The following is a 27431-nucleotide window of genomic DNA, read 5'->3' as shown; positions in this document are numbered from 1 at the left end:
CTAGCATCTGTCAGGATGATTCCCTCCTATGATTCCTATGAACACTTAAAAGATCTCAGGACAGATTCAAAGCTAGAAAACGTTCAATATAACAAAACTGGATATGATTCTGTCTTACTTGAAGAATTGCAGACATAATTCTCACCTGCCATTTCTTCTTTCTGGAGCTCATAGCCTCTGGTTGATAACTTGCGGAAAAGAGCCTTTACAGAAGAGATTCCTAAGGGCTTCCCCACACTGCTACAAAAAAATATATAATTTCTGGTGGTGTCTGAGATTCCATTAGACATTTAAAAACATGATCTATGGTCATTATTAAAGGTGTGCTTATGCGTGTTTAGTTGGAAACAGACCATTTTGCATGCCCACTTTCACAGCATGTACAGAACACATGCTAGTAATTGAACGGATTTTTTTGTGTGTGAAAAGTGGGGTAAACATATATTGCTTATTTGCATTTTCTAAATTTCTACAATGATTTTTATATCAACTTTTTTCTACAAAGTAGTTTTTAAATCTTATGGAAAACAGAGCAATTTTCATAATCATTTTACAAAAATGGAAATCAGCTTAGAGAAAATGGGTAATAGCAGATGAGGAGAGCCTGGTTTCTCTAATTTGCAGGTTAGTGTTAACATTTTTTTGGCTCTATCACACCTCCTAAGACAATGATTTCTGAGACAAATTGGTTATACCTCCAAAGAACTTAATGAGGGCAATAAAAATAAGAAAATAATTACCTGACATAGACAGAGTAATTTTAATTTATTTTGGAACCTTGGGTCCATCTGTGATTTGCCTGGCTGGTACTTTCTTGTACGCCAAGCATACATTTACAAACTCACAGTGAAAAGTTGAGAATGTGCTTAAGGGATGGCCTTTTAGTCCATACAATCTTCTCTAGTAACTTATCTCCAGCTTCCACCTATTTCCAGGTTTGCTTTTGAGGGACATGGCTCTCTCTGCTTCTGATTTAGGCACAGGTTCCTCTTTATTTAGGATTTCATCAGGGAGAAATCAAATCCCACATACACAGCACAGACAAAAGCAGCTGATTTTTAAGTGCTTTATTACATTGACTTTAGTATCATTAGCAGATGAATATAACCACATTAACAATCTGTTTTGGCCACAAGGAAAAAAGAACCATTTCTGAAGCGTCACAAAACTATGTGTGTAGTGTGCAAACTAGAACCAGTTATATTTTATCTCTTCACAAAACACCACAAGCAAGGTAACTTTGTAAGAGCTTTCACTACTGCACCATCTACCTCTAAACTGTAGAGGGGAGACGAAGGCAAACTTTGGAGGAATTTCTAAGGCAACTGCAGTCAAACATTTACATGTAAAACTGCAGGTATAGGATGACATTATACGAAAGCTCAAACAGCCTTCAAAACTTGGACTATTGAAGTCTACAATTAAATTTCAATTTTTTAACTTACAAGGAAATCATATTCATTTAAGATATAGTTACCTCTATCTTAATCCCCAAACTTAGTCAGATATTTGTAGTCTTATCAGAAATATTTGTATTAGGTAGTTGTTTTATTGCCCATTCTGTTGCTTACAATTTTAAAATCCAAATTAATGAGTTAGAGTGACATTTATACATAGATTAACTGAAAGATTGACTTTAATTTTCAAATCAGGAATGAAGAAAGGTGTTAAATGGCTTTGCTTTAAAAGAATACAACTGTGTAGGCATAAATAATGGCTTTGTAACAATAAGCATGAATTTAATATAAAGATACCAGTGCTTTTGGACCAAAGGCAATAGACTTGACTTTCTAGAAGTTTCCTTCATTAAAGTAAGTGTCACAGCTGCTATAGTGTGTCTGGTACTGATTCCAGACATAGCCAGGAATTCACTCGTTTTCTCACTTTGAGGCACTCCTGACACTGCCAGCTGATGAACAAGGATATCAGGCTCCCCGGAGACAGCTGCACAAACAGCTTCTCCAATGCCACCTTCCCTGCAGTGATCCTCCACTGTGATAACTCGGCCGCCTGTGGCTTTTGCATTGGAGATGATGGTGGCGGCATCCAGGGGTTTAATTGTAAAAGGGTCGATGACACGGACAGAAATACCTTGTTGAGAAAGATGGTCAGCAGCTGCTAAGGCTTCATGGAGAGTAACTCCAGCTCCAATAACTGTGATTTTATCATCGACACTGTGGCAGGCCACCTTGGCCCAGCCAATCTCAAAATTTCCTTGTGGAGTATAAATAACTGCAGTTTCTGGTTGGCTGGTTCGAATGAAGCATATTCCCTTGGTATTGGCAGCTAGATAAACAGCATGCTCTGTCAAGATGGCATCACTTGGATAGAAAACAGTGCAACTGGGAATGCTTCGGAACACGGCTAGATCCTCCAGGGCTATCCAGGAGGGTCCGTCTTCTCCAGCAGATATCACACAGTGGGAACCAGTAAGGTTGATATTGGCTTGAGAATTGGCTCCCATTCGGAGCTGATCAAATGCTCTAGTAAAAAAGGCAGCAAACGCACTAGCAAAAGCAATGGTTCGACCACGTGTGGCACAGCCTAGTGCCACACTTACCATGTTTTGCTCTGCAATAACACACTCTATGAAACGCTCAGGGTGTTGTTTCTTGAATGTCTCAGAAAAGGTGGAGTTCACCGTGTCACCACTCAGAACAATAACTCTTTCATTTGCACGGCCCAGTTTAGCCAGAGCCAAACCAAATGTTCCCTGAGTAGCTATCTTGTCACCAATTTTGTAAGCAGGTGGGGTGGTCATTTTTATATCTGTGATGCTGATTTGAGGTGAGTCTTCCACAGGGGATTTTGGTATGAGATTCTCATTGGTCTGTATCTGACTCTCAATTAATTTGATAATTGCATCTGCTCTTTCTTTTGGCACTGGCTTTCCATGCCAATTTTCTGTATCCTCAATATTTGGAATACCCCGACCTTTGAAGGTCTTGGCAACTATAGCAGTAGGCTTGTTCTTCACTTGACTTGCTTGCCAAAATGCTTGGCATAAGGCCTCCACATCATGGCCATCCACTAAGTAAGTATTCCATCCAAAGGCTTCACAGCGATTCTGATAGATGTCTGTGCAGTGCTCAAGGGGTGCAGGGCCACTTTGTCCCAAGCGGTTCACTTCGAAGACCACCACGAGATTGTCCAAGTTGTAGTGGGAGGCAAAGGCAAAAGCCTCCCACACAGAGCCTTCTGAGGCTTCACCAGCTCCCATAAGGCAGAATACCCGGTAGCTGGCCTTGTCAAGGTACTTGCCAGTATAAGCCATTCCACATGCAACACCGACTCCCTGCCCTAGGGACCCTGTTGCCACGTCAACAAATGGCAGTCGTGGGGGGCGGGGGGATAGGGTGTCCCTCCAAGTCGCTGTGAAGTTTCCTCAGGCTCAGCAAGTCAGATTCACTGATGTCACCCACCTCCACCCAAGCAGCATAGAGGATGGGAACAGCGTGTCCCTCGGACAGGATGAACCAGTCATTGTCCGGGTGTTCTGGGTCTGTCTGTTTATACCTCATTGTGTGGAAGAAGAGGACAGACACGATCTCCGCCGCACTGCAGCACGACGTGGGGTGGCCAGAATCAGCGGGACACGTGGCCCTGATGGAATGGATCCGCAGGCGGTTGGCGGTGTCCCACAGCACCTGCAGGGTCTTCGCATCGGGCTTGGCGTCATTGGCCATGATCTCTCTTTTGTCGGTTTGGCAGAGCAAATGGCTCCGCAGCATACCCACAATCTCACCGGGCGGTGCTGTCACGTGACGGCCATGCCTGGCCTCGCCTCTGCCTTGAAGCCTGAGCTCTGTCACCAGTAGGGGCCGCGCAACGGAGCTTCCCGCGAGACCGAGGAAACGGAAACGTTGCAGTCCTCCTGCTTCCGCGGATGTGCACCACTCCCTCTCTCTGTCCCCGCCCAACTGAATGGATTTTTCATATTTATTTGTCACTTGCATGTTCAAAAGTAATAAGCTTGATTAAATTTCTTTTTACCCTGTGTTATAAATTCAAAAGTGGTCAATTTTTTTCTGTGTATTACAGGAAGCTATTTGTGAGGTTCTGCTTTTTTATGCACTAACACTATATCTGAGACATCACTCTTTTGTATCAGAATATTAACAGAAAAGATTCAAAGTCACTTTCAATCTGATCAACATGGCAATGCTATCTCAACACTTTCTCAGAGCTACTAAATATCTGAATCTCAGACTTATAGAAATACAGTGACTAATTTGACCAAATTTACAGGAAGAACAAATCTGAAGCCACTCAATGGCAAAATAGAATTGTGGCTCCAATGTGACCTAAAGTACTATTTCTGTGTTGAAATACTTAGAAGGCCAGCAGGCTGAGGTAGCTTCAACACCGTGAGTTTCTACCTAAAGAAAAGGAAACCCGAATCAGTATAAATGATTAAAAAAAAAAAAAAGACAAAACAACAACAACAAAAACTTAAACTTAACCAATCAGAAACTGCCAGCTAACTTCTAATTAGGGAATTTCCACTGGAATGAACCAAATAAGGCTACTACTCCACTGTAACCAATCAAGTATCTTTCTTTTGTTTCCAAATTCACCCTCTGAAAGCCTTCTCTTTGGATTCTTCATCAGGAGCTGCCAGATTGATGAATCACTGACCAGATAAATGCTTTAATATTTTAATGTGTCTCAGTTTATCTTTTAATGACTATTACTACAAATCATTTTTAAAACAAAGTTACTTACTGTGCCATTGAACATTTCTGGCAGCCCAAGGTTATGGTTTGTCATCAATAAAACAGTTAAAAAACCACACACAATGACACTATATCATACCTTCCCATGCTGTGATGTTAAACCTCTTGGCTTTTAGCAATATAATTATTATCTTAACTTCACATTAAAATCAGGACATGCAAGAAAATAAATGCTTGGTTCCATCCCAGAAAAACAGAATTTGATTTCTGGACTTGGAATCTGGGAAGGTATGTTTCTAAAATACACCCATTGATTCTGATGTGTAGTCAGGGATGATAACATAGTCAGGAGACAGTCTGAGACCAGTGAGTCTCAACATTAATTATAGTTGAGAATTATCCGGGGAGTTTTAAAAAACATCACGTGTCCACACTGTACTCCAAACCAGTTATATCAGAATTTCTAGGCAATAGATCTAGGCATCAGTAACGTAAAAGTCTTCCAATTTCAATGTTCAGTCAGGGTGGCAAACAATTAATTCAGTGGGTGTTACTCTTTATACTTATTATGTCTTGCATTACCTATCAGAAAAAAATATTTCAAATATTATTTCCTATTTCAACTAGTTCCATCATTTTAACTTTTAAGGACACATATTAGAATAAATGGTAATAATATGACACTAACAAGATTTTAAGACTTGTTCCAGGAATGTTGGCGTTGCACAAGTTCTTAAGAGGTCATCTTGTATTCATAACTCCCATGCCCTTTGCAAATTAAAGCTTGTTTATCTTTTTAGAAAAAAAAGAGGAGAAAATACAAGCAGACTAGGCTAGAACTGGTAGTAAAGAAGACGGGAATTAGAGAAAAAACAATAATCACAGTAACATAATAGCAAACTACTACAGGCTGACAAGAAAGTACTTAATATAAACACAGGTAGCTCGCCATTATTTTGGCCTAAAAGAACTCTAATAAATCCACACAATTAGTAAACACAATAGCATAAAAATGATTTATGAGGCAATGTTCACATGAATAAAAACATGGGACTATTTGACATTTCATTCCAAGTTCCCACATTCTTTCAATCATTTAAAACATTGCACAGCTATTTCCTAAAGTATTATATAAAAAATTTTTAACATTAGCAGAGGTAAATTTTATTAAGAGAAGAATGTGGTCTTAGAAATTTAATACCCTAGATAGTAACTGTGAATTTCCCTCTATCATTCTGTGAGATTGTGTGGATTTTGTGTATAGAAAATAATATTTTATAAATGATGTGTAAAAGACTTGTAAAATGTTTTGAGATTTTGTAAAGGGAACTCTGAAAAGTTTTATATATATACAACTTTTATATTAATATATTTATAAATTAATTTTATATAAAATTAATTTTATATTTATGTATATATTAATATATATGATTAATAATTTATACATTTTAGTATAAATACATATAATACATTTATACATAAATTTAAAATATATTTGAAGATATACAATTGAAAATAACTACATAAATACAGTTTGAGCATCCCAAACTTGAAATTTTGCTATTTAAAAGGCTCCAAAATTGGAAACATTTCGAGCACCTACATGTTACTGAGGGGAACTGCTCAAAGGACATTTTGGATCTGGGATTTTCTAATTTGGAATGCTCAGCTGCTAAGTATAATAAAGATATTCCACAATTTTAAAAAATTGAAGTCCAAAACACTTCTGGTCCCAAGCAAATGATTTCAAATAAGGAAAACTCAACTTGTTTAAAGTATGCACACTTTCATAATGCAAAATTACTCAATATGGCCGGGAACACAACTTCATCAAATAAATCAAAGACGTGATACCACCTTCGCCCCTATTTAGAAGAGGCTTTACTGACAGAAGGTCAGCCAAAAACTTTTAAACCAGCATGCAAAAAAAATGTAGCTGTCTTGGAGAAAAGTTCATTTTAGAGATCATTTTGGAGGCCAGTCAAAAGTGTTCTGCAAATAAGAAAAGAAGTATTCATTTATTATTAACCTTGGTTTATCTACACAAAGTAGAGATTGGCAAATCCAAGTGACTGCTGGGGTAGGGAGATACCCTGAGTCCTTGAGTGTCAGCTATAAGAGAGTTGAGGGGCCTGTGTTAAACTGCAGAATACAAAACCACCTAAAGGCGTTCAAAATCGAAAAACTTGTAAATTTTTTTTTTTGGAAAAATAAAATATACCTTCAGGCTGCAACTTTTGATCCCAATTTAGAGTCTGTTAAAAAGCAACAATAATTTTTTGTTTTATCTTTGCTTAAATTTTTCACTATTTTTCTTATCGTGTCCGTAAATATTCATTATAGTGTGAACTTCACATGAAAACAAAACCTAACAGGATTACCAATACAAGTATCTATGAAGGAAATACGAAGTAACAGCAATTAATAAGTATAATTTCTACTGGGCTGCAGCCCAGTAGAAAACAGAGAACACAATTACTGATTACTGAGTAGGTCTATACGGATTTGTGAAATTTATTTCACCATGTGAGGATGAGTAATATTTAGGAGTTGGGAATGCTGAAATTTTACTTACATCTTATTTAAACTGTTAGGTTTTGTTAAAATGGAATTATATCAAACACATAAATCCTGAATTTATCTTTTGCATCCATTGTTTACATTTGGTTGATTATGGAAGCTACAGTATGGAGCAAATGAGAATAAAATTCTTGTGTAAGGCAATATGTTTCCTGGAAAAAACGTGCTTTATCTTCCTGGATTACTGCTTTGAAAATTTTAACAGATGCCATTATGATGCATCTGTAGGATGCTATCCCACTTTTTCCATAGTTATAAGTCCTTATTTTGGGGTGAGGAGAGAAGGGGCAGAAGAGAGAGGTGGCAACAAATTTCAGAAACTTGGCCCATCTCTGTCCCAGGAGAAAATCATAATTAATCTAGGACCAGCATCACAATGCCATTCCCTTTAGCTAGTAATGGGGGTCAGCACATGTCCCAGTTCTGGTCAATAAGATCTAAGTAGAAGAATGCTTTGAGTGTAATAATTTTTCTTTCTTTCTTTTAGAAATGGCGTTTTGCTATGTTGCTCAGCCTGGTTTCGAACTCCTGGCTTCATGTAATCCTCCTGACTTGGCCTCCCAGTTGGGAATAATTACCATTAAAGATTTTTCTTCCTGGCAAACAGGAGAGAGTACAAGAACAACTGTGATCTCTTCTTTTATTTATTTATTTTGAGATGGAGTTTTGCTTCTTGTCGCTGTGCCATTTAGTAGAGACAAGGTTTCACCATGTTGATTAGGCTGGTCTTGAACTCCTGACATAAGGTGATTAACCAGTCTCTGCCTCCCAGAGTGCTTGGATTACAGGCATAAGCCACCACACCCAGCCATTCTTTTCAACCCCTATACCATCACCACCAACCCCTCTACCACAACATAGGATGTGTTGGAGCTATAGCAGCCAAAAGCCTAAGAATAAGGCCGGGTGCTGTGGCTCATGCCTGCAGATCAATTATTAGCCATGTTTCCTGTAAACCTAAAAGAAATTGAAATAAATAGTGTAGGCCAGGTGCTACTCTGGGAGGCTGAGGCTAGAGGATCACCTGGGGGTAGGAAATCGAGACCAGCCTGGCCAACATGGTGAACTCCGTCTCTACTAAAAATAGAAAAATTAGCTGGGCAATAGGCTCACAGCAGTAATCTCAGCTATTTGGGAGATTCAGGCATGACAATCACCTAACTCAGGAGGCAGAGGTTGCAAAGAGCTAAGGTCACTCCACCGCACTCCAGCCTGGGCATTAGAGCAAGAATCCATTAAAAAAAAAAAAAAAAACCTATGGATAAAAGTTAACATGCTTAGTACAGTAGACTGAAAAGCAGAAAGTGTGATTCCTTCATAACTTTGTGGATCCATAAACCTTGAGACCAGCTTCTTCCAGACTCCTCGTTGTGATAAAAATTAAATGTTCCCAGTTTATGGATGAGTTTCTATTATCGTCAACTGAAAGTATTTCTGAGAGATACAGAAAGAGATTTCTTAAGCTCGTATAAGTCTAGTAATCAGGAGAAAAAAGAAACAATCAAGAAGACTCAGAGTAGAAGAGAAGGGGCTCTAGGAACTGTAGTTTACTCAATATTTTTATTCTCAGTGCCTGGTCCTACCTACACACCTACAGCTTTGGTCTTTTTTGTATAATTATTATTGTTATATTGTTGTTGTTACATTGATGATCTCTTCAAAAACTAGGGTTTTTAGACTTGATACATTGACTTTATGTATAGAAAACACTCAAATACTTTACCATATTCATCTGCTATCTGGCCTAGGTGGTTGAGTATGATGGGAACGTGAAAATGATACAGTTGTATTTATTCTCATATAGACTAGTTACATTTTACAGAGAAAATGCCTCTCTTTCTATCCAGATAATAACCTTGAAGTACATTACAACAAAATCTCTTACTTTTGAAAACTAAAATATAATAACAAAATGATAGTAATGGTAATTTTTTAAAATCCAAGGTATTAGACTTATATTACTGATTGTATTATTACTGATTGTATTAGACTTGATTACTGGTTGTAAATCAGTATGATCAACTTTAAATATATGAAAGGAGTTTAATTCATTCTATAAACCACTTTTATTAGATACTACTATTGCATGCATGAAATCTTTGATTAGTATTTGTGCCATGTCCCACCTAACTCCTTCCTAGCCTCAGGTCAAATTCAGCCCTTTGTTGAGATTTTATTTTGGCTAGAAGATTTTATCACCTTTATTGAGTTAGAAGAAACAAACGATGACATTAATAACATTAACCCATTTAACCAACAAATTAATGAAATTTGGCAAATATTTATTTCTATTTAGCTATCACAGCAATCAAAATATAATTTCAATATTTCTACCATCCCCAAACATTCCTGTATGCTTTTGCATTCAGTTATTCCTCACCCTGGGTCCCACCAATTTGCTTTCTGTCTCTGAGATTCTGTTGCTTTTTGCTTTTTAGTCTTTCCCTTCCTGAACTTCACTTTGGATAGTTTCTATTGTTCTGTCTTAAAGTTCGCTGTATTTTTCTTCTGCAGTGTCTAATCTGCTTTGAATCCCATTTCATCCATTGAATTCTTTATTTCAAATATTATACTTCGTATCATTAGAAGTTCTATTTGGTTCTTCTTTATGTCTTGCTCTCCTCATAATATTAATCTCCTTTTAATTCTAACGTGTGTGTGTGTGTGTGTGTGTGTGTGTATTTGAGATGGAGTCTCTCTCTCTTGCCCAGACTGGAGTACAATGGTATGATTTCAGGTCAATTCAACCTCCGTCTGCCTGGTTCAAGCAATTCTTCTGCCTCAGCCTCCTGAGAAGCTGGGACTACAGGCGTGCACCACCCTGCCCAGCTAATTTTTCATATTTTTAGTAGAGACTGGGTTTCACCATGCTGGCCAGGCTGGTTTCAAACTCCTGACCTCATGATCCGCCCACCTCAGCCTCCCAAAGTGCTGGGATTACAGGCATGAGCCACCATGCCCACTCACCCCACTTTATTTATTTTTTTTGGAGACAGAGTTTCATTCTTGTCACCAAGGCTGGAATGCAATGGAGGGATGGAGGGATCTCGGCTCACTGCAACCTTCACATCCAGGTTCAAGCAATTCTCCTGCCTCAGCCTCCCCAGTAGCTGGGACAACCGGCATGTGCCACTACCCTAGGCTAATTTTTTGTGTTTTTAGTAGAGATGAGGTTTTGCCATGTTGGCCAGGCTGGTGTTGAACTCCTGATCTTAGGTGATCCACCCGCCTTGCCTTGGCCTCCCAAAGTTGCTGGAATTACAGGTGTGAGCCACTGTGCCTGGCCCTTCTGGCATATTTTTAACAGATTTTTTTAAAAGTCCTTGTCTATTAAGTCTATTATTCTGTCTCTCTGTTCCCATTAACTATTTTTTCTTCTAATAATGTGTTACATTCTCCAGCTTTATGAAATATCTAGTTTTTTAAATATAATGCTTGACAATATTTTGGGAGGCTGGATTTTATTTTATTGTGTAGTTTTAAAGAGTATTGGAATTTATTCTGACAAGTTGCTTGTTCCTTTTAAGTATTTTAAGTCTGTTACGGCAAATGTAGCGTATGCTTTACTCTAGTGTTAGTTTAGCTTCCTTACAAAAGCATAATCTCTCCAGGGTTTCCACCGAATGCCCCCAGTGTGTTCAATCAGGCCCGTCCACTCTGGCTGGCCAGAACTCAAATGTGTCTCAGCCCTGTGCGAGTTCTGGGAACTGTTTGGGTATCACCTTCCCCAGGTTGTCATTTTCCTGACCGTGTAAGATGTGTGCTTTCTGCAAAGATTCTTCTAAAGATTTCTGGAGATCTTCGGACAGTTTTCTCCTTGTAATCATTCTGCCTTCAAAATGCTAGCCAGCATAGGCTTCCTGAGCTCCAGGCTCTTTTCCCTTATTTACCATGCTGTGTGTCAGATGCCCTTCCCTGCAGCACTGTTTGGAAGAGCCTCTAGGAAGAAAGCCAGATAGATAACGATCTCTTTCATAGATCATTATATGTGCTGCCTGTTTTCCAATATATGAAAACCGTTACTGTAGACACTTTGTCTGGTTTTTTAATTGTTTATGGCTACAGAAAAAATCTTATTCCAGTTACTGCATAGCCTGAGAACAGCATTTAAAATGCTTTGAATGTTAATACGTTACACTGGGCATATATTCTGCAAATAATGATATCCCAACTTGCACTACTCCTTATGGCTAGCCCTCCTCTGATTCACACATTTATATTACTTCTTGATCCCAGAAGACTTTGAAATGTCCACTTACACCAACTATTACTAACATTTTTGGTGTCATTTTAAAAAGATGTCCCTCTAAGCATGAAATTTTAATTGTTAAAAACTATCAAAAAATGTCATTGTTATGTTTGAATTTTCCAGAAAGATTTAGTACTGCTCTGATAAGCCCAAGCCCTTTGCATTTGAATGATTTAAAATTAAACTCTCGAAAACGTATCAAATAACTGCCTTTCTTCTTATAAAGGGGATATGGAGCATTAACCTTTTCTTTGATGACTAATGGTCATCATTATGAACACTGGCTATTAGGCTTTATTGAAATTCAATCAAATAAATCAAAATTACCATTGGGAACGGTGCTTAAGGAAGGTTATTTCAACATCTTTGCGCAGAATAAATGTTCAGTTTTTATTATTCTACTGTAGTATATTTTTCAGGGTATGTAGTTGTAACAAAATGACCAAAAAAAAAAAAATAGCAAGAAAGGAAGTGGCTCAAGCAAGGTTTAAGTTTATTTTTCCTTCACATAAATGCTGAGAGTATGCTTGGAAGTCAGACAGTTCGGCTTAACTGGGTTTTACAGGGTCCCAGATTCTTTTCATTGTTGCCTAGTCATTGGCTCAGGTGTTGGCCTCATCTGCAAAATTGAAGCCACCGCTTGGTCTACCACAGAAAAGAACAAAAAGAGAATGCAAGGGGGCAATCTATTTCTTTTTCAAGAAGCAACCCAGAATTTGTAAATTTCACTTCTCATTCTCTGTTGGTGAAAACTTTCTCGCCTAGCCACATCCAATATTCAGGGAGCCTGGGAAATGAAAACCATTTGGCCACTGCTCTGCTGAAACTTAGGGTAGGAAGTTACAATACTAAAACAAAAGGAAGAACCAATACTGGTGGACAAGTTATAATTTCCACCACTTATTATTTCAACATTTAACGTTTAGTTGTGATTTGTAAACAATTCACCTTGTAGCATTGTTTATTTATAGCATTTACAAGTTAAAACAGTGTATCTTCAAAGCAATGCTTTACATGCTTTAGATCCAAAGCAGAATTTTTCACTGGATAGTAAAAAGTTATTCATTTCTTTATTGCATACTTGATAGATAATAACCTTATGTAACGCTCTATGGAGGAGTTGAAGATGGTTCTTGCTCTCCAGATACCAGACTTTAATCTAATAGGGAAGACAAGGTAGACACAACGCATAATTACAGTAGATGCCAATAGGTGAAACGTTATACCAGGGCAGAGAAGCAAGTGCTTACTCTGAGATAGTGACCAGGAAGATGTCATTGAAAAGGTAATACTTCTGAAGCTGAGTACAGTTGTAGAATGAGTACAATTTTTGTTAGAGTAAATATGAGAGGAAGTCAATGCAAAGTTATGAGAATAAAAAGAGAGAATTTCTAGCCTGAAAGCAGGAAGATCAATTTTGAAAAGGCCTTGAAACAGAGCTAAGTAAGTTGTTTTGCTATGTTCTCTTGTTTTTGAGGTGAGGGTGAAGTACAATGGAAATTTTTTCATCATCTGAGTGTCTTAATCCTAGTAGCATTTCATAAAATTGTTTTGGTAGTGTTGGGAAAGATAGGTCGAGTTGAGAAAAAAAGGAAAGGAAGAGAATTTTATTGCAAAACCACAGAAATCAGAGAATAAAGGACTAGAGTAGGGAGTTCTTTGTCATGTTAGTTCTATAAAATGCTTTAAATGATAGTACTGAACATAAAATTTAGTGAAAGCAAGTGGAATTATGCGACAAAATTGAGAACAAGGAGCGAGGAAAGCAGTGGATATGCTTTGATGAGTGTATTGGTTTGCTAGGTCTGTTATAAAAAGGGTGACAAGGTGGATGACTTAAGCAACAGAAACGTATTGCCTCACAGGCCTGGAGGCTAGAAATCAAAATTCAGTGTATCAGCAGGGTTGCTTCCTTCTGAGGGCTGAGGGACAGATCTGTTCCTGATCTCTCTCCCTGTGTCTTCATATCATCTTCCCTTTATACATATCTCTGTGTCTAAATTTCCCCTTTTCATAAGAACATCAGCCATATTGGATTAGGGCACACCCAAATACCCTAATTTTACCTAGATTACCTCTGTAAAGACCCTATACAGGCTCCTGTAAAGACCTCCAAATAGGGTCACATTCTAAGGTACTAGTCGTTAAGACTTCAACATATCTTCTGGGGGACACAGTTCAATCCCTAACACTTGGCTGGTAGCAGCATAATTGCAACCTTCAAATGGTTGCATGTGTAGATGTCTGGGTCCAATTTTTTTTTTTGTAAGGAATATTGGATTAGTGGCCTATACTTCTGCAGTGTGACCCCGACTAATTATATCTGCAGTGACCCTGTAAGGCTCTTTGTGACCCAAATAAGATCACATTCCAAGGTACTGGGGATTAGGACTTCAAAATATTAATTTGATGGGAGAAGTGGGGAGGCACAATTCAACCAACAACAATGAAGATTCATCTAAAGTATTCATTGCTCTAAAACACTCAATACATTTTAGGAAAACATATCACTTATTCATATAGTCATGAAAATTTGTGGCTTATAACTCCTTTTAAATATGACAATGAGAGAGCAAAAACATTATCAAACTCAATTTTTATTGATTCTGCTACTACATATATATGATTAAGACAAGCTATCCTAAAACAAAATTTAATAAAAAGGTTTTAACAAGAATAACCACAATTTCCTTCTTCTACTTCAAAGCTTCCTTTTATCAACATCGTTCTTAAAAGAGAAATCACACTTGCAGCCTAATCTCAATGATCAACCTGTGTATTTCGGTTTCCATTAACACATCTCTAATGTACCACTTTATTGGTGCATTATTGACACTTTATTCACTAAATTCAGCGTTCCTCGGTCTTCTTCTTTTTAATTGGAAAAAAGCTATAAAATATATAGTTTTGAAAATTCAAACACTTTAGAAGAATACAGTGAAAGATCCTTTCTCAAGGGCCCTGCCTCAATCCTAATCTCATAAACTATAATCAGCATATTGTAACTCCATCCAGATATTTTCTATGCATGAAGGAGCAAATACATGTCGTCATTCCACATTTTATTGTAAATGGGATTTATAACTCTTCTCTCTTTTTTTTTTTTTTGGAGATGGAGTCTTGCTCTGTTGCCCAGGCTGTAGTGCAGTGGCGCAATCTCAGCTCACTGCAACTTCCACCTCCCGGGTTCGAGCGAGTCTCCTGCCTCAATCTCACAGGTAGCTGGGATTACAGACATGCATCACCACGTCCAGCTAATTTTTGTATTGTTCTGGGATTGCAGGCATGAGCCCCCACACCTGGCCAACTCATTTTTTTCTTCTTAACAATTCTAGAACATTTTGCCACATAGGTACATATCTATCTAACTCATTTCTTTAAAACAGCAGTGTTTTGTAACATATTTAACTCTTGTAAGGAGTTAAATATGTTACAACGGGGATTTGACAGCTGAGCAAGGGAAAAGATATGACCACGAGATGGCACTAGCACACAATTTATTTGGGCAGAGATTGACAGATTTTCCTGGGGATGAGGGTGGGGGTTGGGGAGGACAGGGGCAGTTTCTCAGTGAGAGCATGATACCTTTCAAAGGCAAGGATGCAACGGCCACTTTCTAGAAAGGCGATAGAGGAAGGTCTTAAGGATAGTGTGGAAAGGGGGTTATGTGTCTAGGTGATGTCACTTAGTGACATGGTGAGAGTCTCTGGGCAAAGGACTCTGAAAGAAGCAGTGGCCCCAGAGGTTTATCTTATCTACGGAACCTATGGCTAGCAGATGTTGGGTGCAGTTTCTCAGGGTATGCAAAGCAGGCAGGCTCTAAATGGCTAACAATCTGCTTTTGGGGGCAATATTTTAAAACAACTGATGTGTAGAAATATAAGTTTGGCCCTGGCAGGGTTTTGAGTCGAAAAGTTCCAGCCAGCTGTGAAGAAGTAAACAAAACAGTGCCGGGGTCATCTTAACTCATTTTTGTAACAACCAGCTTCCTATTAAAAGGCACTTTACAATCCCTACCTAAAATAAAGAAGAGTCACAAACAGGTCAAAAGAAAAATTACGAATTTGTATATGACAAAAGTCTAATTTTATAAGCATAATCAGGACTCCCAGGAATAAGAAAAGTGATGTATTAGCACAGGTGTCTCCAAAATCAACCGTGAAAACTACAGAAACCGGAAGAAATTGATTGTTGAAGGTAAAATTGAGATTGTGAGAAACCCCTATTAAGAAGGGAACTAGTGAGTAGGAGGGTGGGAGGCAGGCGAAGAACACAGCAATCACATGGGGAGGATGTTCCTGGAAGCTTGGGAGGCTCTGGAGAAGTTATACATAATTTTAGCTCTTGTCTCCCCCACTTCACCTGAGAAATGGGAACATTTGCTGGCCTCCAAGTGTTGTGAAGTGCTGCCAGAGGAGCACGAGGTCAAGATAATATGGAGTTGATAGAGACAGGAGTAGGATGCATTGTGCCCCGGAATATTCAGGCCTCCAACTCCTGTCAGCAGAGGTTCTTTGGTCCCTAGAGCTCTCTCCTCTGATACTTAACCCTTCTGCTTTCCTCAAATTCTCAAAAAAGGATGCAGTTGAAAATGTGTCTTTGAGCACTTCTCTAATACACAACACAGAGATGTACAGCTGATTTCATCAATGAAATAGATGTCATGCTACAGGTCCAAAGAAACTAGGTACCTGTATTAGTCCATTTTCACCCTCCTATAATGATACTATCTGAGACTGGGTAATTTGTAAACAAAAGAAGTTTAATTGACTCACAGGTCTGCATGGCTGAAAAAGCCTCAGGAAATTTATAATCATGGCAGAAGGTGAAGGGAAGCAAGGCACATCTTACATGGTGGCAGGAGAGAGAGAAAGAGCAAGCATGGGAAATACCAGACACTTATCAAACAACCATATCTTATGAGAACTTCTTCACTATCACAAGAACAGCATAGGGGAAACTACCCCCGTGATTCAATCACCTCCCACCAGGTGCCTCCCTTGACATTTGGGGATTACAGTTTGAGACTACGTTTGTGTGGCAACATAGAGCCACAGAGTCCCTCCTAAATCTCATGTTCTTTTCACAATCATGTTTTCCAAACAGTCCCTTAAAGTCTTAACTCATTCCAGCATTAAGTCAAAGGTTCAAGTCCAAAGTCTCATCTGAGACTAGGCAAGTCCCTTTTGCCTATGAGCCTGTAAAATCAAAAGCAAGTTAGTTACTTCCAACATAAAATGGGGGTACAGGCAGAATAAGTTTTCTCATTCTAAATGGGAAAACTTGCAAGTCTGATATTCTGATACCCAGCTGGGCAGCATTAAATCTTAAAGTTCCAAAACCTCCTTTGAATCCATGTGTCACATCCAGGGCATGCAGAAATGAATGAAGAGATGGAAAATACAAAACATAAATACAGAATACAAAATATGGTGCAAGGCAGTGTACAGCTTCTGTGGCTTTTTCCCAGGGTGGTTTTGAGTGCTTATGGCTTTTCCAGGATCACAGTGCAAGCTGTCAGTGGATCTAACTTTCTGGGGTCTGGAGGACAGTGGTCCACTTCTCAGTGGGAACACTGTGTGGGGGCTCCAACTCCACATTTACCTCCTGATTGCTCTAGCAGAGATTCTCCTTGAGGGTTCCACCCCTGCAGCAGACTTCTGCCTAGACATCTAGGCATTTCCACACATCCTCTGAAATCTAGATGGAGATTCCTAAACCTCAACCCTTGTCTTCTGAGTATCCACATCCAACACCACATAGAAGCTGCCAAGGCTTGGGGTTCATATACTCTAAAGCAATGGTCTGAGCTCTACCTTGGCCCCTTTTAGCCACGGCTAGAACTGAAGCAGCTGGGATGCAGGACACCGTGTCCTGAAGCTGCACAGAGCTGTGGGCCCTGGCCCTGGCCCACAAAGCCATTTTTCCCTTCCCTCTGGGCCTATGATCAGAGGGGCTACAGTGAATTTTCTAACATATTCTGGAGACATTTTCACCATTGTCTTGGTTATTAACATTAAGCTTCTAGTTATTTATGCAAATTCCTGCAGCTGGCTTGAATTCCTCTTTAGAAAATGGGTTTTTCTTTTCTACCACATGGTAAGGCTGCAAATTTTTCAAACCTTTATCCTCTGTTTACCTTTTAAACATAAGTTCCAATTATAAACCATCTCTTTGTGAATGCATATAACTGAATCCTTTTGGAATAAGCCAGGTCACCTCTTGAATGCTTTGCTGTTTAGAAACTTCTTCCACTAGATACCCTAAATCATCCCTCTCAAGTTCAATGTCCCACAGATCTCTAGGGTAGGGGCAAAATGACACCAGTATCTTTGCTAACTTGTAGCAAGGGTGACCTTAGCTCCAGTTTCTAACAAGTTCCTCATCTTCATCTGAGACCACCTTAGCCTGGACTTCATTGTCCATATTACTATAAATATTTTAGTCAAAACCATTCAACAAGCCTCTAGGAAGTTCCTAATTTTCCCTCATCTTTCTTTCTTCTTCTGAGCTCTCCAAACTGTTCCAATCTCTGCTGGTTACCCAGTTCCAAAGTCATTTTCAGTTATCTAATAGAAATGTCCCACTACCTTGATATCAATTCTCTATATTAGTCTGTTGTCACATTGCTACAAAGATACTACCTGAGACTGGGTAATTTATAACAAAGGAGGTCTAATTGACTCACAGTTCCACAGGCTGTACAAGAGGCATAGCTAGGGAGGCCTCAGGAAACTTGACAGAAGGCAAAAGGGAAGCAAGGCACTTCTTACATGGTGGCAAAAGAGAGAGAAGGGGAAATGCCAGACACTTATTAAACAACCAGTTCTCATGAGAACTCCCTCACTATCATAAGAACAGGATGGGGAAACTGCCCCCACGAGCCATTCACCTCCCATGAGGTCCCTCCCTTGACGTATGAGAAATACAACTCGAGATGAGATTTGGATGGGGACACAGAGCCCAATCATATCAGTACCTGAGGAGAACAACTACAATGAAAGAAACTTAAAGAAATTGAATAACACATGCCATATGAAGTAGATTTATTGAAAGAGATGGACCAATAAGTGAGCACAATATATATCTGCAACAGTTAAGGAAGAATACTGATGATAAAACAAAGAAGTAAGACTTGACTTTAAACAACTATAAATATTTATTTTTAAAATGAGATAGTTAAAATGAAGATGACAACAGACGGAATATACAGCAAGATAATTACATCAGAAAATAGTAAATCAGAAGATCAAATTAGAAATTCATAAATCAGAAGATCAAATTAGAAATTCTCCCTAAGGCAGCAGAAATAAAAAAAGAGATGAAGAATACAAAACATAAAAATGAAAAGGGGGCAATACAAGTTAGGGAGGACTGAATTATCAATGCCCAGATAGTATAAATTCCAAAAGCAAATTGAAAGAGGCCACAGATTACCAAAGACATATGTAACAAAATACCAATACTTAGAATTATAAAGTAAAATTGAGGAAGAGCAAATACAGCAAAAATTATTCAACAGTTCTGCAAAACTGAATCACTCACAAAGGAATGAAATTTAAGATGCAACTTCACAATAGCAGCATTGGACTCAAGAAAATATGAACTAATATATGTGTGATTAAAACATTTAACATACTGTATTGTGAAATATGACATATGAGCATAAAGTGCACAAAATGGAAATGTGAAACAGAAAGAGTAATTACAAAGCAAACACCAAGGTAACTACCACAGAGGTGAAGATATTACTGGCCACCTATAAAAGTATATGCAAAAAATGTAATGTAATTCATTTTGCCTCATTATAAATTTTATATAAATGGAATTATACTGTATGTATTTTTTCTGCACTACTTCCTTTCCTTTATGATAAAAACAATCCAACTTGTTTACTATACTTGTACTTTGTTTATTTCATTGATATATAAAATTTACCACACAACACTGTTATTATAAATGACACTGCTATTCTTGTACATATACCCTGAGAGAAATGTGCTGGAGTTAGTCTAGGGTATATGCCCAGAAATGACACTGCTGCCTTAGAAGAGGTACACACTTTAACTTTTAGATAATGCCAAACTCTTTTCCAAAACTGGTAAACCAAAGTTTGCTATTTGAAGTCAGGAATAAGACAATGTTGCCCCCTCTTTCTTTCTTTCTTCCTTCCTTCCTTCCTTCCTTCCTTCCTTCCTTCCTTCCTTCCTTCCTTCTTCCTTCCTTCCTCCTTCCTTCCTTCCTTTCTTTTCTTTCTTTCTTTCTTTCTTTCTCTTTCTTTCTTTCCTTTCTTTCTCTTTCTTTTTCTTTCTCTTTATCTCTCTCTTTTTCCTTCCTTCTTTCCTTCCCTCTCTCCCTCCCTCCCTCCCTCCCTCCCTCCCTCCCTCCCTCCCTCCCTCCCTCCCTCCTTCCTTCCTTCCTTCCTTCCTTCCTTCCTTCCTTCCTTCCTTCCTTCCTTCTTTCTGTTTCCTTTTCTTCTTTCTTCTCTTGCTTTTCTCTCTCTCTCTCTCTCTCCTCTCTCTCGCTCTCGCTCTCGCTCTCGCTCTGTCTGTCTCTCTGTGTCTCTGTCTCTCTCTTTTGAGATGGAGTCACTCCCTCACCCAGGCTGGAGTGCAGTGGTAGGATCTCAGCTCACTGCAATCTCTGTCTCCCAGGTTCAGGCAATCCTCCCACCTCAGCCTCACAAGTAGCTGGAATTACAAGCAGGCACTACTACGCTTGGCCGCTTTTTGTATTTTTAGTACAGATGGGGTACATGATGGCCAGGCTGGTCTCAAATTCAGAACTCCTGACTTCAAGTGATCCACCTATCTCAGCCTATCAAAGTGCTGGGATTACAGGCATGAGCCACCACGCCCAGCCGTATTTTACAAATCTAAAAATATCCAGGCCTGTAATTTTAACAAAGAAAAATATTTTATTAACCTTAGAAAATTAAAAAAAAAAAACAAAAACAAAAACAACTTTGGCTCTCCCGGTCCTCAAATATGTATGCTCCTGCCTTCTTTTTCAACCTTATTTTGTTGTTTCTTTTTTCCCTAACCTCTTGACATATGGATGGTTAGTTCATTAATTTTCAGTCTTTCTTTTTTTCTAATATTTATACTGAAGGCTCTATTATTTACATGACTGGAGCTAATTATTACTTCAGGTGCATCTTACTAGTTTGGATATTTATTATTTTTGTTATTGTTCAGCCCAAACCATTTTCTAATTCCCATTATGATTTCTTCTTTTAGTCTTGACTTTTTTCAAAGTACAATTCTTAATTTCTCAATATATGACAATTCTCTAGCTTTCTCCTTGTTACTGGTTTCTAGTTTAATTATGAGGTGGTCATAGAACATATTCTATAGATTTTAATCCTTTCAGATTTGTTTAGACTTGCTTTCTGACCCAATGTATAATCAATGTTGTGAACTATACCATACATATATAAAAACACGTGTTCCTGTAAGAACTGGAAGCATTACTCTGTGTAGATTTGTTTGCTCAAATTGTGTTGTGGTCAACTCTTCTCAGTCATTGGTGATTGTTTATCTGTTTGTTCTATTATTTACTGAAAAAAGGCATGCTACAATTTCCACCAAGACTGTTTTTCTACTTGAAACTGCGTTGGCTTTTCCATTATATATTTTGGGGCTACATTACTAGATATACACGAGTTTAAAATGAAAACTTTTTATCATTATGAAGTGATCTTTCATATTTACCATATTACCTAAAGTCTATTTCATACAACATTGATATACATATACCAGCATTCTTTCAGTTAGCATTCACCTAACATAGATCTTTCCATTTGTCTATTTTCATGTATGTTAGATGTGTCTTATAAATAGGACACAGTTGGATGTTTTCAATACAATCTGACTTTTTTTAGTTGTGGATAGTTGATTTATAATTACTGTTTTATGGATGTAAATCTACTGCCATTTTTTAAATTTCCTTACTGTCCTATGTTTCTTTTTTTCTCCTTTATTTTCTTAGTTTGAATTACATGAGTATAGTTTAATCATCCCATTTATTTTATTTTCTCTACTTGTGTGTAGCCTGTACAAAGTTAGGTACCCTATTTCTATTCTTTAAGTGGTTACCCTAGAATTATGAATTTGTAATTATTGTATCAATATCTAATGTTAATCAATACTTAATCCTTATACATACATACAACACACACATAAACACACATCTGAGTATATTTGTTAAAGTACAGGAAAATATCTCTAAAGATGTCTCCAAATCATTTACAGTGGTTACCACATGGGGCAAGAAAGAGGTTGAATTGCAGGGGAAAAGTGGGGGATTTATTTTGCTTATCACAGTGGTGCACATATACGTTACATTATGACAAAACATTAACCATCATTATTGTTTATTCTTACTCTATATAATTCACGTTTCCATTTGCCACAGTGTATTTTGAACACATACAGTATATTTTTCTTTTTTCTTCCCTTCCTACAACCAAGAAAGAACATATACAATATATTTTTAACATGTCTATAATTACTGTTATTATTTAGGGGTTGAATCTGAATGAGGAAAATATGATGATTTATTTTCAAAATCCAACTAAAAATATAAAAGTTTCAAAATATATGACTTATTGAGTTGTTGGCAGTTTGTAGTTTAGGAATGGGTTAGCAGTAGGTAAGAATTTTATGATCAATAGAACAATCAGTAACAACTAAAATAGCCTGAAGAAACATTTAATATTTATAAGATTTGCAGTAACATAGAACTTAGAAGGGTGATTTCCACAGGGCCAGACTTAGGGAATGGGGTAGGGTGGGTGAAAGATGGCTTTTCAGGAAGTGGTTAAAGTATGGAGTTAGAGTGTAAATATTCTAGATCAATTGGAGTCTTTCACAGAGTACAGTCATGTGCATGTCACAATGTTTTGGTCATGGACTACATTACAATGGTGAGCACATGAGATTATAATATCATTTTTTTACTGTACATTTCTTAAGATACACAAGTACTTACCATTGTGTTACAATTGCGTACAGTATTCAGTACAGTACCTGCTGTACAGGTTTGTAGCCTAGGAGCAACAGGCTATACCATATGGCTTGTGTAAAGTGCACTCTATGATATTCACATGACAAAAAACTAACAGCAAAACCCCCACTGAAGCATTTCTCAGAAAGTATCCCTGTCCTTAAGTGATGCATGAATGCGCTGCCTCCACAGTATATATTCAAGGGTGATCTTCATTGTGTAGATTCACACGAATGGACTTTAACCCAATTAAAAGCCCTGTGAAAATATCCTGCCTCTAGATTCAGGAATCTTCTGGACAAACTCTTGTTTACAATTTAAATTATTTCAAAAAATTGATATATCTGTTGATTAAATATAAGTATTTGTGTGGCAGGAGAATAGGGTCTGGAAGCAGGGAACCTAGGGCTTATTCATGCTGACGGGATATCAGAGGCTACTCTCTTTTCAGCCCCTCCTTTTTCTGAGTGGCAGTTGCTGCCTGGCAGTTGCAATCCCTTTTTCTGTGTGGCAGTTGAAAAAAGAAGGTACCTCAGATTGGTCCCCTCCCTCAACCAATCAGACTTGTGGCAGGCCAATGGGAAACCTCTAGAAGTTATTTAAACTACAGAAAATTGTGTAACCCACGCTTTTGAGCAGCTTGCTACAGCCCGCTCCCCGGATGGAGCGTACTTTCATTTAAAATGAATCTCTGCTTTCTCTGCCTTGCTTCATTTTTGCGTTTTGTCCAATTCTTTGTTCAAAATGCCAAGAACCTGGACAACTACCCTCAACCAGTAACATGTGCCCACACGTATCCAGACACACCAGATTCCTCATGCCTGGAACTTCTTCCCATGCTTAGTTTTCTCTTACAATTCCAGTCTCCACTAAGAGACCAACATGTGTAAAACAGCTTTTCTAGTGCCCCAGCAGCTAATTTTTATTAGGGTACTTAGATTATTTGAAATATTATTTTTACATGCTCCCCCCTACCCCCGAAAATGAGCTGAGGGATATTGTCTGAGTGTCCCCAATACCAGACACACAGTAAGCATTCAATAAATCACTGTTGAATGATTAGATTGTCTACGGAATTCTAACATGTATACGTGAAAGGGAGACTCTCACATGCTGTGAGAAGAAAACAAAAACTGGGTTGACAGAGGCTTTGAATATGAGGAAATGGCCTTTCCAGATAAAGAAACTCAGACTCAATGGACGAAAGGACTTGTCCAAGATAATCTAGTACCAGGGAAAGAGGAAGGCAGGAGCCTGTGCCGCACAAGGGCGCTACGGGAGGGCCAATACCGAGCAGCCCTTTTGGGAGGGTCCCAGCCCCTGAGACGCGGGAGCCCGCGAGAGGGAACCTCTTGTCTGCAGAGGCTACTGTGCTCTAGAGTCGTGCTCTAGGACAGATGGCCAAGATCCGCTCTTGGGGCCGGAACGCGACGGCCCCGGGAGCGAGGAGCGTCTGCCACCCGGACTCCAATCCCCAGCCTCGAGCTCCTGTGCCAGGCCGCGTTCAGCCTTCCGCGGTAAGCTCACTCCCTCTCGCAACAAGCTCCTTCCCGCCGGGCCTGGCTAGCACGCAGGTCCGGCAGTCTATTGGGCCAGGGCTTAAAAGCCCAACACGGGCGAAAAAGACGCGATCTCAGTTTCCGGGGACGCTTTAGAGAAAGGCACTCGCTCCTCCCGTTCCGGTTGGGTAGGCGCCGGCTCCTCGGGCCCCACGTGGGATTCTGCCGGGGTAGTATTCTGAGGCGCTGCTCCTGCGGTTGGTGAGATTGCCTGTGTCTGGAGTGCGGAGCTCCTCTGTGGCCACGAGGACGTTACCATGGTGGGCCCCCTTCTGCTTCCCCTAACCACCCGGTTGGTTTCCCGGAAGGCTCTTGTCGAGCATGCAGAGAAGCAGGATGCGGTTTCGGAAACCTAGTAGAGGGGAGGATGCAAAGTGTTTGAGAGGGTCTGGAGTGCGGGGGGATAGCCTCTGGGAGGGGAGTCCCAGGCCTAACGCCTGGACTTTAGAGTTCCGCGTCAGAGTGCTGAAGTACTCAGATGCCCTGTTTGCCTCGTGCGTAACTTCTCGCGAGTCACTGCCTCCTCGGGGGAAACCCTGCACCTTTCCGTTGTACCTACTCGGGTAAACGCATCGGGGAGTTCGCAAAACTCCTAAGAGCAGTGGCCCGACACACCTCTGCCCCTCTGGCCTCGGTAGCCTCATACGGGCTTAGTCTAAACCTCTTCCTCGGCGTCCATTCACCTCCCTTTAGTGACCCATTCTTGCCCTAAATCCTGTCTTTACCCCGCCCCTTCCCTCCAGGACACCGAAGCAGTTTTGTTGTTTTTATTAAAAATTGAGTAGATACAAAAAGTGTTCCTAAAACACATTTCAAGTGTAAAGATTAGTAGTTTCAGGAACTCTGCTTTACGTGTTATGTGGTTTTAAGAAATAAAACATAGCCTTTGAAGGCCCTGTGTACCTTTAAACATACAACTTACAGGAAACCTTAAGAAGCAAACGTTATCTAAGTTTTGTATTTATAATTTCACGATTTTTCTTCATAGTTACTAAATATTTGTATTCTGAAACAGTATGTTGTTTCTTCGTGCCTTTTTTACTTAATTGTTGTGTTCTTGAGGATAATTCTTGAATAGAAACATGCCGTATAAATACTCATAGAAACAAAATTTTTTTTCAATAGAAACAAAATTTTAGAAGTTTATAATCAGGTCACAAGTTATGATACTGCGGCCACAATGTGACCTCTTTGTTTCTTTTCTTTTTTCTCTTTTCATTGTATGCCAATCATTTTTGTTTTACAATCTGGGTCTTTTGTTGGTTTTGGCGAGGTTTTGTGCTTTATTTATTTATTTATTTATTTAGATCCACCGCTGAGGCAAAGTTTGTGTTTTATATTGTACACATTTATGTAAAATCAGTGTTGTCTTGTCACTTTGCTGGGGAGATTTCCAGCTTTTTATAGGATATTTTCTTTTTCCTTTTCAGAGTGGAATATTAAAGCAATTGCATCTAATTGTGTTTGAGTGATTGAGAAGATAGATTGGTAATTTGACAGTAGTTGTCCTTGACTATCAGAGCTTCACTTTTATCAGTTTGTATAGTATAAGTATGTTGCTTTGGCATAGAAGTCAAAAGAATGGCATTTAAATCTGTTTTCATTGGCTCATTTCTGCCTCTGTCATTTTTTTGTTACAATCTCATCAGTGGTTCTGCTGCATCCTTCCTCGGTGCAGCTCAGAATGTGGTCCCAGAGGACAGAGTTGGGCCCCTGTCTTTCCCGCAGTTTGCCATTCTGGCAAAATTACTTAACCACTCATCTGTCTAATTGGGATAACAATAGTACCTACCTCATAGAATTGTGGAAATTAAGTGTAATGTGCTAGTCTAGTGCCTGGCACTTAGTGAATGTTAATGTTATTAACTTTAGTTATATAAATAAATAGTAACAGTACAGCTTATAGTTGTCTACCTTTGTTACTTTGCTCATTTATTTATGTTCTCTTATTGTAAATCTTTGCTGGAGCTCAGCAAGTTCATGTCTTTTTTATATACAAATTTAGTTTATTATACATAAAGAATCTTTTCAAATTAATCCATCCCACTCAACACTTTTTTATGATGTATTAAAAAGGTTTTTAGTATTTATTTATTTATTTATTTTTTTGAGACAGAGTTTTGCTCTTGTTACCCAGGCTGGAGTGCTGTGATGTTGTCTTGGCTTATGGCAATCTGTGCCTCTTGGGTTCAAGTGATTCTCTTGCCTAAGCCTCCCAAGTAGCGGGGATTACAGGCTTATGCCACCACGCCCAGCTAATTTTTGTGTGTTTAGTAGAGACAGCTTTCACCACGTTGGCCAGACTGGTCTGTATCTCCTGACTGATCTCCCAAAGTGCTGGGATTACAGGCTTGAGCCACCGTGCCCAGCCAGGTTTTTAGTATTTTTAAGTATGGTTCATACTATGCCACTAGGCACCCATGGGTATGTTCATTTTTATATAAACCTATCAATAGAGCTTGTGTGTGCTTGTTTTCCTCTCCAGCTAGACTATAAACCATTGAAAAGTGCATCATCCTCCCTGCATTTATCTATGCACATTACTGTGGGCGTTCACTGTTACCTTAATGGTAGGGATTGTGTGTTTTTGGGCCAAATCTATAAATGTGAGCTACAACAACGAATCAGCTTAGTAAATCTCGTAGAGATTATTTACTAGTGAAAACTTGCTCCTGGAAGTTAGTAAAACTAAAGAAAAACATTAATAAAAGTCTACCTAATCAACCCTTTTCAGACAGTACTGCATGTACATTGTTTAAAACAATAGAAAATGGTTGCTCATAAAAACTGTATTAGTTTTGTATTAACTGCTATAATAAAGTGATACATTTAATGGCTTAAAGCAACACATTCATTTTCTGAAATCACTGGAGTTCAGAAGTCCAAAAATGAGTCTTTACTGAGATAAAATTAAGGTGTTGTCAGGGCTGTCAGTCTTCAAGAGGCTCTAATGAATTTTTTTGGTTTCTAGAGGTCATCTACATTCTTTGCATTCTTCCCTTTTCAAATCCAGCAGCATAGCATCTTTAAATTTTCCTCCAGAGAAGGTTAGATTGTCTCTGACAGTGATCTTTCTGCCTTCCTCTTACATGGACCTTTAGGATTATATTGGGCTTATGTGGATGATTTTCCCCATCTCAGGTCTTAATCACATCTGCAAAGTCCTTTTTGTTATAAATGGTAATATATTCCCAGGTCCTGGGGCAATCAGGCCATGGATCTCTTTTGGTGGGGGAAGGGCAGAGCATTATTTTGCTTGCCACGAAAAGACTTTCTCCAACTCTGGAGAAAGCCCTAATGCCCTGGTTCACTTGAGAAACAGCCACTGTTTAGAGTTTCTTAGCTATCAATTCAGATATA

General features: G+C 38.8%; 2 protein-coding genes across 3 annotated transcripts in view; one reads left to right on the top strand and one right to left on the bottom strand.

Moving 5' to 3' along the window:
- Positions 1-1052: 1052 nt before the first annotated feature.
- TKTL2 (transketolase like 2) lies at positions 1053-3971 on the bottom strand. The gene is given in 2 exon segments (XM_003732404.6): positions 1053-3349; positions 3351-3971. Coding segments are annotated over 2 exon segments (2307 nt in total). The 5' UTR covers positions 3957-3971; the 3' UTR covers positions 1053-1648.
- Positions 3972-23851: 19880 nt separating this feature from the next.
- TMA16 (translation machinery associated 16 homolog) overlaps positions 23852-27431 on the top strand; it is a 73549-nt gene continuing 69969 nt past the window's right edge. The window contains exon 1 of one of the 2 annotated variants that reach the window (XM_035292746.3): positions 23852-24029. In XM_035292746.3, coding sequence (XP_035148637.1) covers positions 23910-24029 — 120 coding nt within the window. In that variant the 5' untranslated portion in view covers positions 23852-23909. Of the gene's footprint in view, positions 24030-24193; positions 24332-27431 lie in introns of those variants that run through there. The other variant, XM_002745271.6, reaches the window with a different exon arrangement.

The sequence above is a fragment of the Callithrix jacchus genome, chromosome 3, assembly GCF_049354715.1.
Source record: "Callithrix jacchus isolate 240 chromosome 3, calJac240_pri, whole genome shotgun sequence".
Lineage (NCBI taxonomy): Eukaryota > Metazoa > Chordata > Mammalia > Primates > Cebidae > Callithrix > Callithrix jacchus.
The sequence above is the reverse complement of the archived record's forward strand: the minus strand, read 5'-3'. Positions and strand labels throughout refer to the sequence as shown.